This window comes from Chanodichthys erythropterus, chromosome 8, assembly GCF_024489055.1.
Source record: "Chanodichthys erythropterus isolate Z2021 chromosome 8, ASM2448905v1, whole genome shotgun sequence".
Classification (NCBI taxonomy): domain Eukaryota; kingdom Metazoa; phylum Chordata; class Actinopteri; order Cypriniformes; family Xenocyprididae; genus Chanodichthys; species Chanodichthys erythropterus.
This window is the reverse complement of record NC_090228.1, coordinates 41,535,531-41,554,051: the sequence shown is the minus strand read 5'-3', so window position 1 is coordinate 41,554,051 and position 18,521 is coordinate 41,535,531. Positions and strand designations below refer to the sequence as shown.

The window sequence follows — 18,521 nt, the reverse complement described above, 5'->3', positions numbered from 1 at the left end:
GCGCCTTGCCCTGCCGGCGGCACCGAAGCGCCTTGCCCTGCCGGCGCCACCGAAGCGCCCTGCCCTGCCGGCGCCACCGAAGCGCCCTGCCCTGCCGGCGCCACCGAAGCGCCCTGCCCTGCCGGCGCCACCGAAGCGCCCTGCCCTGCCGGCGCCGCCGCCCAGGCCGCCAGCCCTGCCGCCGCCGTCGTCCAGGCTTCCTGCCCTGTTGCCGCCGCCCAGGCCGCCAGCCCTGCCGCCACTGCCTCGGCCATTGGAACCGCTGGAACCCGCCTGGTCAGTTCCTCTAGTGCCGCCCTGGCATTCAGCCAGGACCCCGACCCTCTTGGAGCCCCCGTGGTCTGTTCCACCGGCTCCCCCCTGGCCTTCGGTTGGGGGCTCTGGTCCTGGCCCACCATCCCTCCCCCTGATCCTCCTCCTGTCCACCTCCCTCCTGAGTTGTGGTGTTTTTTGTTGTCTGGTGGAGCGTCTGGTAGCCGCTCCTTTGAGGGGGGGTAATGTCACGATCACCAGTGAGAGTGCCCTATCAGCCACTAGAGGGCACTCCATCCCGGACTCTCATTTCCACCCATTGCATTCACTACATTACCCATAAGACACTTCCCTGGACACATTAACCTCGTTCATTGCACCCAGCTGTTTTGTGTTTGTTCATTAGTGTCTGTCTATTTAATCTCAGTTGTTTCTGTCCTCAGTTGTGGTTTGTTGTATTGTTACGTGCACTGTTTGTATCGCTGGCTTTTGTTTTTGTTTTTGTGGACTGATTATCTGGATTTTGACCTCTTGCCTGCCTTGGATTTACGTTTCTGGACTCCCCAATAAATACTTATGGTGCGCTTGGATCTACCATCTTGTTCTTGTGTGCAACTGTGACAGACGGAAGGCCAGCCTGCCTTTCCATTTCATTAGTGATTCGTCCACACAGAGATCTTGATTTGGGACAAAAACACGACGAAAGGTGGAGTTAACGGCAGTAAATATGCTCCTTATTTTACGCAGTGGATCATGCTGACTAGCTGTTGCATTGTTGGTGAAGTGCAGGCAAGGGAGGAGGAGGAGGAAGCGGTCCTGCGAAAACAGTGACCCAAAAAATGGTGTCCGCAGCAATGGGTCGGTGCTCCAGTTATCCCGGAGAGATGGTTTTCTTATAACTCCCATCAGAAGAACTGCCACCAGAAAAGAGTACATTTCTTTGATGGTAGTTGCCACCCACCTTGCCATCTTTCCCTGCACTCCTGGTGCCATCTTATGCTGGAGTTCTGCAGCATACCTGTTTGTTTCCTCCACAATTTCTCCAACAAGCTCCTCTGTAAAAAACAGCTTGAAGCATTGGGCCTCTGTGGCAGATGCAGGAGGGGTTTGCACTCCAGAATTTGAGCTGTCAAAGACTATACTCGGTCCAGGAGGGGTAAAGTCAGTGGTTGCTACCCAACAGGGGGTGCTCGGGCACTGCCCTCCCTGAGGCAACAAAATATTAATTATCAATTTATAAAATGGATAATATTAATATGTACTTGATATAATATAAAATCATTCTATCTATTATATTTATATGTATTTATTTATTTGTATGTATGTATGTATGTATGTATATGTATATATGTATATATATATATATATATATATATATATATATATATATATATATATATATGTATATATGTATATATACATACATATTAGTACAGTCCAAAAGTTTGGAACCACTAAGATTTTTTAATGTTTTTAAAAGAAGTTTCGTCTGCTCACCAAGGCTACATTTATTTAATTAAAAATACAGTAAAAAACAGTAATATTGTGAAATATTATTACAATTGAAAATGACTGTTTTCTATTTGCCATCACAGGAATAAATTACTTTGTGAAATATATTCAAAGCTGAATTTTCAGCATCATTACTCCAGTCTTCAGTGTCACATGATCCTTCAGAAATCATTCTAATATGCTGATCTGCTGCTCAAGAAACATTTAATGTGTACAATTGTACAAAATATTTGTGTACAATATTTTTTTCAGGATTATTTGATGAATAGAAAGTTCAAAAGAACAGTGTTTATCTGAAATCTAATCTTTTGTAACATTATAAATGTCTTTACTGCCACTTTTGATTGATTTAATGCATCCTTGCTGAATAAAAGTATTCATTTCTTTAATTTCTTTTCAAAAAAATAAAAATAAAAATTCGTACTGACCCCAAACTTTTGAACGGTAGTGTATAATGCTACAGAAGCTTTGTATTTCAGATAAATGCTGTTCTTTTGAACTTTCTATTCATTAAGGAATCCTGAAAAAAAAAGTGCACAACTGTTTTCAACATTGAAAATAATCATAAATGTTTATTGAGCAGCAAATCAGCATATCAGAATGATTTCTGAAGGATCATGTGACACTGAAGACTGGAGTAATGATGCTGAAAATTCAGCTTTGCATCACAGGAATAAATTACTTTGTGAAATATATTCAAATAGAAAACAGTTATTTTAAATTGTAAATTGTTTCACAATATTACTGTTTTTACTGTAATTTTAATTAAATAAATGCAGCCTTGGTGAGCAGATGAAACTTTTTTTTAAAAAACATTAAAAATCTTACCAATCCCAAACTTTTGAACAGTAGTGTGTGTGTGTGTGTGTGTGTGTGTGTGTGTGTGTGTGTGTGTGTATGTATATATATATGTATATATATATGTATATATATATATCTATATATATATGTATATATATATTTATATATATATGTATATATATATGTATATATATATATATTTTTATATATATTTGTATATATATATATATTTATATATATATATATATATATTTTTTTTTATTTTTTTTTTTAGTTCAGCTGAGTATATTCTGTACACTATAACTGTATGCTGGAAGGTTAAGGCAGCTGGTTTAGTGCAGTGTTTCTCAACTCTAATCCTAGAGGCCCCCCTAAAACTGCACATTGTATGTCTCCTCTGTCCCATTTCAAGTCCTGGAGTTTCGTCTAATAATCTGATGAGCGGAATCAAGTGTCTTTGGGGACACATACACATAATATTGGGGGCCTCCAGGACCAGGGTTGAGATTATACTGGGATGTATGCTAACATTGTTGGATATGGCACAGCCATACCTATGTAATTTTCCTCCAGCCGCCACTGGATAACGTTGCTGGTAGCTTTACAAGTAGAACTTACCTGTTCTGCTAAATTGGACACGTCGCCCTGGGTAACAGTTGTGGCAGAGAGATCAACATCACCCTTTTCAAGGGCCAGAAGGTTGGGTGGGAGCTCTTCATCAGAATCGCTCTCACTTGTCTCGCTGTCAAAATTTACCTCATCTTCATCAGAATTAAAAAATATTTCTCTGATCTCCTCATCTGTTTTTTCCTAAACATTTTGACAAATTTTGAGCTGGTTCTAATAGTTTTGGTTAAGTATTTTACCCAAGGTAATTGCTCTCAGTGAGATGACGCAAATCTGACTGAACTGAGGTAATAGTGACGTCACAAAGATTGCGCTGTGGTATAATTTTATTTCAAATTAATATTTTTATTACATTTTTGATTAACATTAAAATTAATAATACGATCCGTGAATATATATTTTAATTTTATATTGTTATGTTTGTTTACGCAGCCATGTTTGTTTACATTTCCATGTAGCGCGGGTGTTGCGCTCCAAGCAGAGTAACTTTTCTAATGGTGCCAGTATCAACAAGATCATAAGCAGGAAGGTAAGTTATAGGTTTTGACATGTTTACAGTAAAATGCAGTGTGGGTGTCACATATAGGCATCGTTGCTCTGACCGTATAATTAGTCATCACGGCTGCATAAAAGTGATTCGAGTGTCATGTCAGAAATTGTTGATTGCAAACAAATACAGAAGAATAAATGCATCAAACAGACATGATATATACCGTGTGAAGGGCGTCAAACAGCGTGCTTAAGCTGCAGTTCAGAGAATTGTAACTTGGATTTACAACTGGTCAGTTCATTCACTTTCTGAAATATATGAAATAAAGAGGCTGGTGAACTGGTAAAATAGAATAAGCTTTATTATAGCCTAACGTTACATATTGTGTATCATGAATAAATGCATTTTCAAATTATAACAAATTATTATTATTGCTGCTTCAATAGACATCAGTGTGTATTTTACAAACTATAAATGTATTGTTTTGCTAGTTATTGTGTGCATTTAAATGTCTTAAATTTAAAATAGACATTATGTGGTTGAAAACACTGCATATGTATAATATATATGAATATCGCTGTGCGCGTCAGTCTCTGGCTTGGCGCCAGCCAAAGCGCACAAGCACATTTGAATTTGGCAGTTGGTCACGTAATGCACTGAACGTTCTAATCACACCGGTGTGATCGTACGCTCCTGGGGCCAGACAAGACTGATCACACCGGTGTGATCGTATGCGTTAAAGGGTTGAAAGACCTCTGAAGAACAGGCGAATCTCAACATAACACCGACTGCTACGTAACAGTCGGGGTGTACGCCCCCAATATTTGCATATGCCAGCCCATGATCCCAACATTATGAAAAGCAATAGACAAGGGCAGAACGTCTGGATCTGTGCAGAGCTGAATCATCAGACTAGGTAAGAAAGCAAGGACAACAGCAAAAAATGGCAGATGGAGCAATAATAACTGACATGATTCATGATAACATGACATTTTTAGTGATATGTGTAAATTGTCTTTCTAAATGTTTCGTTAGCATGTTGCTAATGTACTGTTAAATGTGGTTAAAGTTACCGTTGTTTCTTACTGTATTCACGGAGACAAGAGCCGTTGCTATTTTCATTTTTAAACACTTGCAGTCTGTATAATTCATAAACATAACTTCATTCTTTATAAATCTCTCCAACAGTGTAGCATTAGCCGTTAGCCACGCATAGCCTCAAACTCATTCAGAATCAAATGTAAACATCAAAATAAACACTGTACTTACGCGATTAGACATGCTGTATGATTAATACTTTGTAAAGATTCATTTTGAGGGTTATATTAAATGTTTGAGCTTTTTTTATGTTGTTTAAGGCAAGCGCAAGCTCCGTGGCCGTGGAGCACCAGATTTAAAGGGCCACACACCCTGAATCAGCTCATTTCTAATGATGCCCCAAAATAGGCAGTTAAAAAAATTAAGAAAAAAAAATCTATGGGGTATTTTGAGCTGAAACTTCACAGACACATTCAGGGGACACCTTAGACTTCTATTACATCTTTTAAAAAAAAGTTCTAGGGCACCTTTAAATTATCCTTTGACGATGTTCTGGCCTGCCATCTAGTGATGAAAAATTGTTTTGGCCCGATGCCAAACTTACTTATTGACCCCTGGTATATGGTGTATTTTACGATGTTATGATGAACTATTTTTCTTCACTGACATTCTAAGTTCTTCAAAGCATTTGTAAGGATGCTGATTTTTAAAAGACAGCTGTCTGACTCCGAGATGGCAAAAGGTAACACGCTATGTGTAACATCAGCAACAAATTATTAGCTGTTTGATAATGTAGTAAAGCAAAAAGGCTACTCATATTAATTACCATTATGTGTCTGATGTTGTAATAAGCGATACATAAAATGCATTACCATTCTGATACATCACTCTTCCACTTCTGAATCAGTTTCTGCTTTAAACATATGGCTGAATTAAACCAGTATTTTTACTTGCCATTGTTCAGCGTTTACTATAGTAAAGTTGACCGAGTGGATCTCTGAGCTGGTATGAGTGGAGGCAGGGCTAATTTGCATATTCATGGCTTTGTGTTTACTAACTGAAGTAGGGGTTTAGAGTTACATTCAAGCTATTTTAAGGCATGAATAAAAAGTTAATTAATTGCATATTTTCCTGTAATTAATTGTGATTAATCACACCTAACATAAAAGTTGTAATATATTTTTTTACATTATAATACTTTCAAATTGAATCTTGAATATATATTCCAGCAAACTGTATATATAAAAATGTCTGTTTATTGAAAATTAATTAAATATATTTAAAAAGCACAGATCATAAATTGGACGCTGAGAAATATCTTTTATAGTCCTCTGTGATGTCTTTATTGTCTATTACTAGTTTCAGTTCCTCTCTACTGATGATGCAGTTTTGGTCAAAGTCATGTGAAATCACAGTTGGTCTTCTGGCCAGAAATACAAAATTGAATTCAGTCACATGTGTCTTCCTTTTAACGAAAAAGCAAATATGTCTATGAAGACCAAAAACAGGCAGTAATAAAGACCCCTGATTCCTAATGAAATAGAGGAGATTGTTTTAAATAGAACATTTGAACACTCTTTTTTAATATACAGATTATACTATATTTAACAGTATTTGTTTTATTATATTATATAATATTATAGTACATGAACTATATTAAGGGTTAAAGCATTTTAACACTACAGCATCCTTACACACTACAGAAAACTTTTAAAACATAAAAGTTTTAAAATAACCTCTATTTTTTAGGAAATGAGAATTAGAGGACACTGACTCTAAAATGAGTTCTCCATTTCCTGAATCAAACTGTGTGTCACTGAAGACTGATCAGTCCATGATGAATCATCTTCTTGAATGCAGCGATGCAGTGGCCTCTGACCCCAGGTAAGACACTATTTTTCATTTAGCACACACTTTTATCTAAAGAGACTTAAAGTACAGTGTCAACAATGAGTAAATGTACATGTCAATGGTGAATTCAGTTTAGCTAGTGCTCTAAAATGCATTTTTTGTCTTTTATCAGTATCAGCAAGAGACAGAGATCAGAGTCTCCAGAACCCAGCTATGTGTCTGTGAAGAGTAACTCATCCATGAATCACCCATTTCAATTCAGTGATGAACCAGTGACCTCTGACCCTCTGTTAGTATAAACATAAACATGTTACAGCAAATTAATTATTTAACAATGTCTGAATATTGAAAATTAATAATTTTATTTAAAAAGCACTGATCAGAAAATGAAGGCTGAGAAATATCTTTTACAGTCCTATATGAAGTATTCACTATTACTAGTTTCAGATCCTATTGCAGTTTTGGTCAAAGTCATGTGCATTGGTCTGCCTGGGCACTTGAGTTCAGTCACATGTGTCTTCAATTCAAGAAAAAAGCAAATATGTCTATGAAGACCAAAATCAAGAAAAGGCAGGAATAAAAATACTACATTTACCTGTATTTATTATGTTATATTAATTATATTATATTATATTATATTATATTATATTATATTATATTATATTATATTATATTATATTATATTATGGGTTAAAGCATTTTATTTATCTAAAATCGCATGGCATACCATCCAAATTCTTATTTTTCTTGTCCTGTTCTCTAATTGGTAATGTAATCGCTAGGGCTGCCCTCGACTAAAGATTTTTCTAGTCAAGTTCATTTAAGCCATTAGTCGACTAATCGCTTTTTTTTATATTAATAAGTCATAAATCAGTGTTTCTCAACTCCAGTCCTCGGGATCCACTGCTCTGCACATTTTGTATGTATCCCTTATTTAACACACCTGATTTAGATCATCAGCTCATTACGAGAGCCTGCATGAACTGAATTGAGTGTGTCAGATAAGAGAGACATACAAAATGTGCAGAGCAGTGGGTCCCGAGGATTGGAGTTGAGAACCACTGCCATAAATCATAATAATGAGCCTTTAATCTTATGTATACATAGCCTAATCAGTGCTCAAACACATGCATAAAGCTTGCCACAGTGCACCGGCAAACGTAACGATTATGAATGTGTCGTGAAAAAACAGCAAGGAGACTGTCTAAACATTTTAATAATTTATTGATAATGTTTTCTGTGTTTTCGGCTGCAGAGATTAAGTCAACAATGCTGACCCATCTCTCGTCTCCGCAGTAGTGGACGCGCCTATATGCAAGTTTCATATGGATTACATAATCTGACAATATTTATTTTCCATTTGAATTGGCTCGTTTAAAAGTAGACATTCCAAGCTATAGATATATTTCTTGTGTCTGTGAGGAAAGCAGCCTATACGATGAGTTTCGGTTCATCCTTGTAACGAGCTCAAGTTCACCGAGACCGAGATCAGAAAACGCATCCTGATTGCTTTCATTGTTTTACAAAAGCACAACGTTTTGCTGTTATTGTGAGTTTACAGAAATAAAAGTAAACCCTTTACATTTTGCATTACTCTTATCTATGACCAAAAATGACAGAGTATTTTAAGTTAAGTGCAGTGATCACACCGGCGCCTCCATGTCATGCAGTAAACACGCTCTCCACACAAACACTTGGATATGCGCCAAATAATAGCGCACATTTATCTATAGGCAAACATTAAAGAGAATGGACTAAAGTTGCGACTTACATGTTTCAACTGATAAGCCATATTTGAGGTCGATAAATGATAGGTGAATGTTTGGATTTCCTACAGTTAATGATCTGTGCCTCTAGGAGTGCGTGACCTCGCCACTTCCTGTGGAGATTTTTTTTTCTGCGACTAACCGATTAATAAAATCTTGGTCGACCAAGCCTCTTCAAGTTGACTAACGGTTAGTCAACTATTAGGGGGCAGCCCTAGTAATCGCTGTCATTGTCATTTTGTTACTATTTTCTTTTTAATTTCAACAGGATATATGAGCCAATTAGATCTGTACCACTCTCTACATTCCACTATCAGGCCCACATCAGGCAGAACAAAACTGAAGCAGTTTTGCAGACACACACACTGGAGAATGGACACCTGCAGAGAGTCAAAGACCAGCACAAAGCCACCATTAAGAAAAAGTATGAGAGATTATTTGAGGGAAACAAGCTCCAAGAGAATGAAACCCTCCTGAACAGGATCTACACACAGCTCTACATCATAGAGGGAGAGAGAGAAAGAATGAATGAGGAACATGAGGTTTTACAGATGGAGAAAACACCCAAAACACAACACTCACAAGACACTCCAGTCTATTGCAATGACATATTTAAAGCCTCACCTGAACCAGGCTGTGAGGAAAAAAAACAAATTAAAACTGTTCTTACTAAAGGCATTGCTGGAATTGGAAAAACTGTCTCTGTTGCAAAGTTCGTTCTGGACTGGGCCGAGGGAAAATTCAATCAGGATGTAGATTTCATGTTTGTGCTTCCATTTCGAGAGCTGAACTTGATTGCAGATGATCAGTACAGTCTATACAGACTTTTGTTGGATTTTCATCCTGAACTTAAAGATCTGGACTCAAAGATTTTTGAGGAGTGTAAAGTTGTGTTCATCTTTGATGGTCTGGATGAAAGCAGAATGACACTGATGTTTTCAGATGCTCAGAAAATTTCTGATGTGACTGAGACATCATCAGTGTCTTTGTTGATGTCAAGCCTCATGAAAGGAGAGCTGCTTCCCTCTGCTCTCATTTGGATCACCTCCAGACCAGCAGCAGCCAATCAGATCCCTTCCAAATACATCAACCATGTGACAGAAATTCAGGGATTCGATGAGCCTCAGAAGGAGGAATATTTCAGGAAAAGAAACAGTGATGAGTATCAAGCCAGCAAAATCATCTCACACATTAGAAGAGCAAGAAGCCTCCACATCATGTGCCACATACCCATCTTCTGCTGGATCTCATCCACTGTGCTTCAAAAGCTCCTGGAAGTTGATCTAAGTGCAGAAATCCCTCAAACGTTGACAGAATTGTACATCCACTTCCTGCTGATTCAGATCAACATGAGGAATCAGAAGTATGAAGAGAGAGATCCAGAGAAACTCCAACAGTCCAACAGAGAAATGATTGTGAAACTTGGTGTACTGGCTTTTAAACAGCTGTTGAAGGGCAATGTGATGTTCTATGAGGAGGACCTGAGAGAGAGTGGGATAGACGTCACTAACGCCTCGGTGTATTCTGGGATTTGCACTGAGATCTTTAAGGAGGAATCTGTGATAAATCAGAGAAAAGTCTACAGCTTCATTCATTTGAGCTTCCAGGAGTTTCTCGCTGCTTTCCATGTGTTTTACTGCTATTTAAGCAGCACCATGGAAACCCTTAATTTTTTTTATTCAATGCAAAATCTGCATAAAGCTGCAGTAGATAAAGCCCTTGATAGTGAGAATGGACACCTGGATCTATTTCTGCGGTTCCTGCTGGGCATCTCACTGGAGTCCAATCAGAGACTCTTACAGGATCTACTGACACACACAGAGAACAGCTCAGAAAGCATCAGCAGTACCGCACAATACATTAAAGAGAAGATCAGAGATGGACATGGACTCTCAACTGGAAGATCAATCAATCTGTTTCTCTGTCTGCTGCAAATTAAAGACCAAACTTTGTCCAGAGAGATACAAGAGTTTGTGAAATCAGACAAACATTTAGAGAAACTCTCTCCTTCTCAATGTTCAACAATCGCCTACATGCTTCAGATGTCAGAGGAGGTACTGGATGAGCTAGACCTCAAGGAATACAACACATCAGATGAGGGTAGAGGAAGACTGATGCCAGCTGTGTTCAACTGCAGAAAAGCCCTGTGAGTGATTAATCATGTCTTTCATCAAGATTCTTTATGAACAGAATTACCATTTTTGTTGTCATGCTGAGTAATACATCTTGAGTATCATTTATTTTAAGAATAGAATATAGCTGTTATTATTAAAATACCCATTGTAGAAAGAGGTAGGGCTACCCCCAATAATCGAATAACCATTAAGCGATGAGAAGAGGCTTACTCAACCAAAATTGGTATTAGTCGGTTATTCGCAGGGAAAAAAAACTCCACAGGAAGTGGTGAAATTACGCAATTTGTGACGGACAGATTGTTAATGCAGGGAATCCAAACATATGTCTATCATTCATCGAAACATGTAAGTAGCAATTTTACACTTGCTCTAAAATTAACCTAGATAAATGAGCGCTATTATTAGACACATATCCAAGTGTTTTTGGAGAGCGCATTTACTGCATGACATGGAGTTGCCAGTGTGATCAACTTAAAAAAAAAAACCTCAACTTTTGGTCATACAGATAACACATTTGAAACTGTAAATGGTTTGCATTTATTTCTGTAAACTCACAATAACAACTTAAATCGTTGTGCTTTTTAAAATAATGAAAACCAACAGAATGCACTTTCCGCCGTCTCGGTTTCAAGTGAACTTGAGCGCATTGAGCGAAACTAATCATATATAGTACTAGCCTCATAGACATGAGAAATATATTTGTGGAAAGCTTGAAATGTCTTTTAAATTAACAGATTCAAATATAAAGCAAATATTCTCAGATTATGTAATCTGTATGAAATGTGCATATAGGCACGTCCACGACTGCAGAGATGACGATTCAGCATTGTCAACTTCATTTCTGTAGCTGAAAACACACAAAACCATAAGTTATCAATACAAGAGTTAAACAATACGTTTTTGAAATGTTCAGATGGTCTCCTTCTATTTTTTCATGCTACATTCATAGTCATTATATTTGAGTTTGAGAGCAGATTAGGCTATATAATATATATAGCCAATTAAAGGTTCATTATTATGATTTATATGGTTTATTGATATAAATGCACAATTAGTCGACTAATCATTAAATGAATGACTACTAGTTGACTATACAATTCTTTCATCAAGGGCAGCCCTGGAAAGAGTTTAAGAATTTAATTCTCATGTGTTTTACTCTTTTTCAGTCTTGCTGGCTGTAATCTCTCTGGTCAGTCCTTTGAAACTGTGTCATCAGTTCTACAGTCCTCAAACTGTGTCTTGAGAGAGCTGGACCTGAGTAACAATGACTTGCAGGATTCAGGAGTGAAGATGCTCTCTGATGGACTGAAGAGTGTGAACTGTCAGCTGGAGATACTGAGGTATCAAGAACATAAAAGAGATAATGCACAGTCAGCCGGTCAATGTTAATGTGTCTGTAGATGATCTGACTGTGTATCTTTAGGTTGTCTGGCTGTATGGTGACAGAGGAAGGCTGTGGTTATGTGTCTTCAGCTCTGAGTTCAAACCCCTCACACCTGAGAGAGCTGGATCTGAGCTACAATTATCCAGGACAATCAGGAGTGCAGCTGCTAAACAGCAAACTGAAGGACCCAAACTACAAACTGGAGATACTTAAGTATGTGTAGCAGTTATTTGGTTTTACAGTAGATTGCTAATATTATTCATATCAATTGATTAAAACAAAAAGTTGTAGAAACTGTGAATCATGCCTACTTAAATAAAATGCCTAAGTAAGTTATTGATTAAATACACAGTGTATGTCAAATCACCTAAATTTCTATAGCACTTTATACAATACAGACTGTTTCAAAGCAGCTTCACAGTAATAAACAGGAAAATAACAATTTAATGCTGCAAATTTTTAAAATATGAAACAAATACAAATTCAACCAGCTCTATGGATAAAAAAAGTGTCATTATTTAGCTCTTTCTCTCTGTGTGGGTGGTTCAGGTATACCATACGTTATGGGAACATAATGTCCCCACAAAGATGGCAATATCCAAAATCCTTGTCCTTGTGGGGACGTTTTTTGGTAATGAGTAAAACAGTTGGTTGTCGTCCACTATGATACAATATACTGGATGGATTGTGCCAAAATCGGGCTGATATTGTGTATTCTACACCCAGCATAAGAGAGATCTTTTTGTCAAGAAATTTCTTTTTTTGACCACTCATTATTTTAACCCTTTCACATGTAAGTTTAAAATATTCTTGCTGAGCCCCTAGCACAAGTTTTTCAAGGCTACCATTATTTAGAACATATCACTTTGTTTCCATGGCAATGCGTCATTGCTTCTCACATGACACTGCAGCCACAATAGCACTGACTGATGATCTGCTTTTATTTCATTTTTGCCTTTTTATTGAAAATATTCACAAATTTGTTAACTATAGCATGAAATATATGATATTCTGGTTGTCAAATATGTGCAAGCGGATGTGTTTTGCTGTTTAAAAGCCTTTATAACGATCGCGTTAGTTGAGCTATATGCGCCATGGGAGTTTGCACCGCAGTACAGAGAATCAGATCTGTTGGATTTACAGCACGTGAATTCATCCACTTCTCCCGAAATACATGAAAGTAGGCGAGCAGGCGAACTGGGAAAAGAATAGAGTAAACTTTAAAGTTACTTACTCAATGTGTATCTGATATGAATAAAATGTTTCATCTAATTATTATGGAAAGGATTGCTATTGCCGCTTCTATGTACATCAGTGTGTATTTTACAAACTCTAAATGTATTGTTTTGTTAGTATATATGTATATATAAAGCACGACTGTCTCTGGCTCAGCGCCAGGCAAAGAACATTTGAATTTGGCAGTTGATCACGTAATGCACTGAACATTCTAATCACACTGGTTTGTACGCTTCAGGGACAAGCCAGGACTGATCACACCAGTGTGATTGTATGTGTCAAAGGGTTAACTGTGCTATCTATTTTACAAAATAGTAAAACCATTTAATTTCATAGTTATTAGTCCATTGAACATCATTTGATATTGTGTGTGTTTTGTTTCTCTTTAGTTTGGACCATGGAGGACATTTAAGAGTCAGACCAGGACTGAGAAAATGTAAGTCCACCCACCTACACATGTTGGAGTTCCATGTTTTATGGGGACTTTCCAAAAACATAGTGATTTTTAAACTACAAACTGTATATTCCATCCCCTAACCTTAACCTTAACCTCAACCCTACGGCTAAACCTTCCCATCACAAAAAAAAATTCTGCATTTTTACATTTTCAAAAAACATCTCTTAGTATGATTTATAAGCTGTTTTCCTCATGGGGAACAAAATATATCCCCACAACGTAGGGTTTACACACACATTACATTAATGATGTCATTGATGTTCTGATCTGTCTTTCTGTGTTCAGATGCCTGTGACCTCACACTGGATCCAAACACAACACACACTCAACTTAGTCTGTCTGAAGGGGAAAAAAAAGCAACTTATGAGGAAAAGCATCAGCCATATCCTTATCATCCAGAGAGATTCTTGTACCATGAGCAGGTTCTGTGTCGAGAGAGTCTGACTGGACGCTGTTACTGGGAGGTCACCTGGGTTGGCACGGGTCATGTAGCAGTGACCTATAAAGAAATCTGCAGGAAAGAAGGCAGTGACTGCCGGATTGGACGCAATGAAAAGTCCTGGAGTGTTTACTTTTGTGATAAGTTTTACACTTTTTGGCACAATAATAAGAACACTACGATTCCTTCCTCTTCACCCTCCTCTGACATATTAGGAGTGTATCTGGACTGGTCGGCTGGCACTCTGTCCTTCTACAGTGTCTCTAAAACAGACACACTCACACGCTTACACACATTCAACACCACATTCACTAAACCCCTCTATGCTGGATTTGTAGTTTATCCTGATTCTTCAGTGAAATTTAACCTGCTGTGAGAAACCACAGAGACTCATATTGAAGCCCATTTCCACCTCTGAGGAAATATAATCATAGTAATACAATTAATTGTGATTTTATTACAATTGTGTCTTTCTTACAATTGTGACTTTAATAAATAGTTGCAACTGTAAGCTATAGTCGAGTTGGTTGTAACATAAAATCACAATATAAATTTGCATTGTGAGTAGGGCTTTCAATGTAAATTAATGAAGCACACAAAATTGTTTCATTAGCAAAATTTTTGTCATGCAGTTACATCTACAATGGCACAAACATCTTTAACCCTCCTAGGCGGAAATATATATTCTAACCCCTTAATTCGAATTTGCTTCTCTGTTTGTGATCAGATCACATTTTAAGCTGCTAAACTCTGGGAAAATTTTCAGTTTCAGCCCAATAAGTAAATGCATTCAAACAGTCCAAAACAGCACTAATGTAAAGAAAAAAAAGGCATATTACATCAGAGATGGTAGCGAGTACATTGACTAAGTGGCTTAGTTTACAAACAACACCAGATGATGAACTGAGAGAACTGCTTCTCATTTCTTATTTGTGCATCCTCGTTTTCTTTCTTCACTTCCTTTCCTTGCATCTGATCTCCACCCCCTTAGGATATGAGGGAAGGATAGACCAAAGCTGCCATCCAAAGTTGCAAATTCAATCTATGTGAAAAATTACAATATCGCATAAAACATTTGTAAATAAAGCACCGTTTCCATCCCATGTGTTCAAAAGAACAAAATCGTCACTTTCTGGAAAATTGTTGCAAAGTATTAATAATAAAACTGAAAGTTGCTGCACTTGGGGAACCTGACTCTTTTTTTCCTACACAATGACGAAAAGCAATAACAAATGCTGTCATGTTATCTTGCATTCGGATGCCTGATGTTTAGGAATTATACCAAATCATTTTGATGACAGACTTTGGTTCAGACATTTCAAAATGATTAAAATAACATTTGAGATGCTGTGTGATCCGATTGGTCTGCTGGTTAGTCCAGTTATCCAATCACAATATCTGTTGTGGCAAAGTCACAAGTTCTTTGTTTCGCATCAAGAGATTTATTTGGTAAATGAGTTTCCATTGTTATTTATGTCTTCTTATTGGATGAAAAATTTATCAGCCTCAATTGAGCACATACATTTTTATGCACATATTAAACTTTTCATGTGCATCTTTGCATTTCCATTCAGTTTTTTAAGTGATATCTCAAAATTTGCATAAATGTGGATGGAAACATAGCTACTAAAGATTTTGCTATGAAGAGTGTTGAGTAGTTATTAAAAATTAAGCCGAAAGAATGTTTCAGGAACATCATACTAACATTAAAAAAACATTCAACTAACATTAAGAAAACAGGACATTTTTACATGTTTCTGTTAATTATCATAGTCTATGTGTGTGTGCTTTTTTTCATGATTTACGAGGACACAAATTTGTATAATGACATGGGTATTACACAGGTATTACGATGTAAACGTGAAATATGAGGACATTTCATGAGTCCTCATATTTAAAATAGCTTTAAAAACATACTAAACAATGTTTTATTAAAAATGTAAAAGGGCAGAATGTTTTCTGTGATGGGTAGGTTTAGGGGTAGGGGTAGTGTAGGGGGATAAAATGTACAGTTTGTACAGTATAAAAACCATTACGCCTATGGAATGTCCTCAATAAGATCGCAAAACAAACTGTGTGTGTGTGTGTGTGTGTGTGTGTGTGTGTGTGTGTGTGTTTACTGAAACTGAGTTTCAGTACTTCTTTGCAGATGATGCGGTTTTAACATGTGACGATGCGGTTTTGACATGTGACTCTGACTAGGCAGAAATGCACATGTGACTTCAAAGACAGTGTCATTCATTTAAGTAAAAGTAATTATGTTTTTAAGAACTACAAACAAGGTGACAATAAAGAATCCTGAACAGAAAAGGTGTTTTCAGGAAGATGTGGTTCTAAATTGAAGGTTTAAACAACCATTTTATTATTTTTTTTATTTTATTTTTTATGTTAAGTCAGAGGATGAAAAATATTGGCAAAGTAGAGGATTTATTAAATGAAGCTAAATCCAAAAGGCTGTAAACATAGTGAAACATGGCCTAAACAATACCAGATAATGAACATAAGAAACACAGGGATGGTAACACTTTGTATTAAGGTTCCCTTTGTAAAAGGTTTATAAAGGTGTTTGTTAGTAAGTAATTTACAAATGCATTATAAATCATTAATAATGCAGTTATAACTGCATGAATAAAAAGGGCGAATTTAATGCAATACCTGCCAAATAGTGAGCCGTTTTTAACTCACATGTTATAAATGCTTAATAAATGTATTTATTAACACTTGTTTAACTCAAAACCAGAATCCTGGTTTATTTCATGACGCAGTAAAAATTCATAATTCAGACTATCATAATTAGACTGAAGGGTGTTGTATTTGTGCTTTTCTTATTAACATCTCATGACTGACACTTTTTTTACTATGTTGCTTACCAGAAGTTTCTGTCTTACCCATGATACTCTCCAAAAAGGTCACGATGCCAATCCACAGCTGTGTATAAAAACTGATTTCTTGTTTATTAAAGATGAAATTCCAAATTTATTTTGAAAATAAAACATAAGATAATAACAAGAACTTGATGAGATATTAATAATGAAAAATTTAATTTCAGTATTAGTCAACTACCCATCAGACTTCTGAACCTTAATGTAAAGTCGAAACCTGTGAACCATTTATTAATGAGCCATAACATTAATACCTGTTAATACCTGTGAAAGTGAACCTTATTGTAAAGTGAACACATGTGAATCATATTAATTATTAATGTACACACAGAAGATAGTATTTTTTATGATTAAATATTTTATTTTTGATGCATGTATCAGTAAACACAATTTTAAACTTGAAACAGAAAAAGTTTAAACGTTTTTTTACAGCACAAAATTACAGTGCATGACTTCTCATGAAAAATGGCTTGTGAAAGTAAACTCACATTAAAACATTCAGAGAAGCAATTAAGTATTCCAAGAAAGATAATAAGCATCACACCTATAAGCCAAACATATTTGATACAAGCTGAATAAAGGCACCTAAATATGTATTATATTATTTAACAGTTGTGTAAATCAATGACCGAATACACCGTTACAGAACATAAGCATATTAATAAGCATTCAATAATTATTTTTGATATCATGATAAAGGCCACCGTAACTTATTTGGTTTCATTCAACCGCACTTGAAATACCTGCACGGGAGCAGTTATTTAAGATAACTACAAGCTAAAACAGCGATTACTCATATAATATAAACACTAGAAAAACATAGTCTGCGATTTCACCTCAGTTAGCTTACCCATCAAATCAATAAACACAAATCTTCACTTCAAAGCATGTTGGAACAGCACTGTGTGGCAAGGCTTTATTGGATGCTCACTAATGCCAACTCCTGTCACACGCCAGTAATGTGAACCTGAAAGAGTGTAGTAAAGTATATAGCCTACTACTACTACTACTACTTATAATAATAATAATAATAAGAAGAAGAAGAATGCATTGCTTGTTATATATAATTGTCACATTTGGTTGTAAAGAGCAGTGAGGAAATAGGATTTAGATGCAGCATTTTTTTTTATTATGAAGATAACTGAACTCAAAAATGTAAGAGAACAAACTATAGTAATAGAAATCTAGACGTAACAATATATTTGTTACGGTGTAGCGGTGTGAAGATATGATGCGTACATGGAGATCCACAGTGATGGGTATTTAATGACAACGTAGGAGATAAACCACATACACAATTTTCTTGGGGGAATCCTTGGTGGTATGAAGGGACTTGTGGGCTGGAGCTGGTAGGCGAGCTGGAGAGGGCTTGTTGAAGGCTGGTGAGGGGTCTGGAGACGGAGTCCATGAAATGCCCTCATATACAATTAAGAGCCCCACTGGCACTGAAGCGGGCTCGGCGAGGGCAGGTGTGAGCTCGGCGATGGCAGGAGAACCTCTTCAATTTCAAATTCGGAACCATTGAGGAATAGAATCAGATTTATAGATTCGACTAAGGAATAGAGGCATACAGGTTCACAGAAGCGGATCGAAACCTTGTCCAGACCCTTCAGAATTTAAAATCGCATCTGGCCAGCTTACCTTAGAAGAT

General features: G+C 36.8%; 1 protein-coding gene across 1 annotated transcript; it reads left to right on the top strand.

The window, feature by feature from the left end:
* The first annotated feature begins 6,537 nt into the window (after positions 1 to 6,537).
* Positions 6,538 to 15,110, top strand: LOC137024951 (NLR family CARD domain-containing protein 3-like). The gene is made up of 7 exons (XM_067392923.1): positions 6,538 to 6,604; positions 6,744 to 6,860; positions 8,606 to 10,483; positions 11,639 to 11,812; positions 11,896 to 12,069; positions 13,482 to 13,528; positions 13,835 to 15,110. Exons 1-7 carry the CDS (start codon positions 6,555 to 6,557, stop codon positions 14,362 to 14,364), a joined length of 2,970 nt encoding a protein of 989 aa, XP_067249024.1. The 5' UTR covers positions 6,538 to 6,554; the 3' UTR covers positions 14,365 to 15,110.
* The last annotated feature ends 3,411 nt before the right edge of the window (positions 15,111 to 18,521 follow it).

Excerpts from the sequence above, each read along its gene's own strand:
- LOC137024951 (XM_067392923.1), top strand. The coding sequence starts at position 6,555 with ATGATGAATCATCTTCTTGAATGCAGCGATGCAGTGGCCTCTGACCCC. Across the intron at positions 10,484-11,638 it reads TTCAACTGCAGAAAAGCCCT|TCTTGCTGGCTGTAATCTCT; the intron begins GTGAGTGATTAA and ends ACTCTTTTTCAG. Across the intron at positions 12,070-13,481 it reads TACAAACTGGAGATACTTAA|TTTGGACCATGGAGGACATT; the intron begins GTATGTGTAGCA and ends GTTTCTCTTTAG.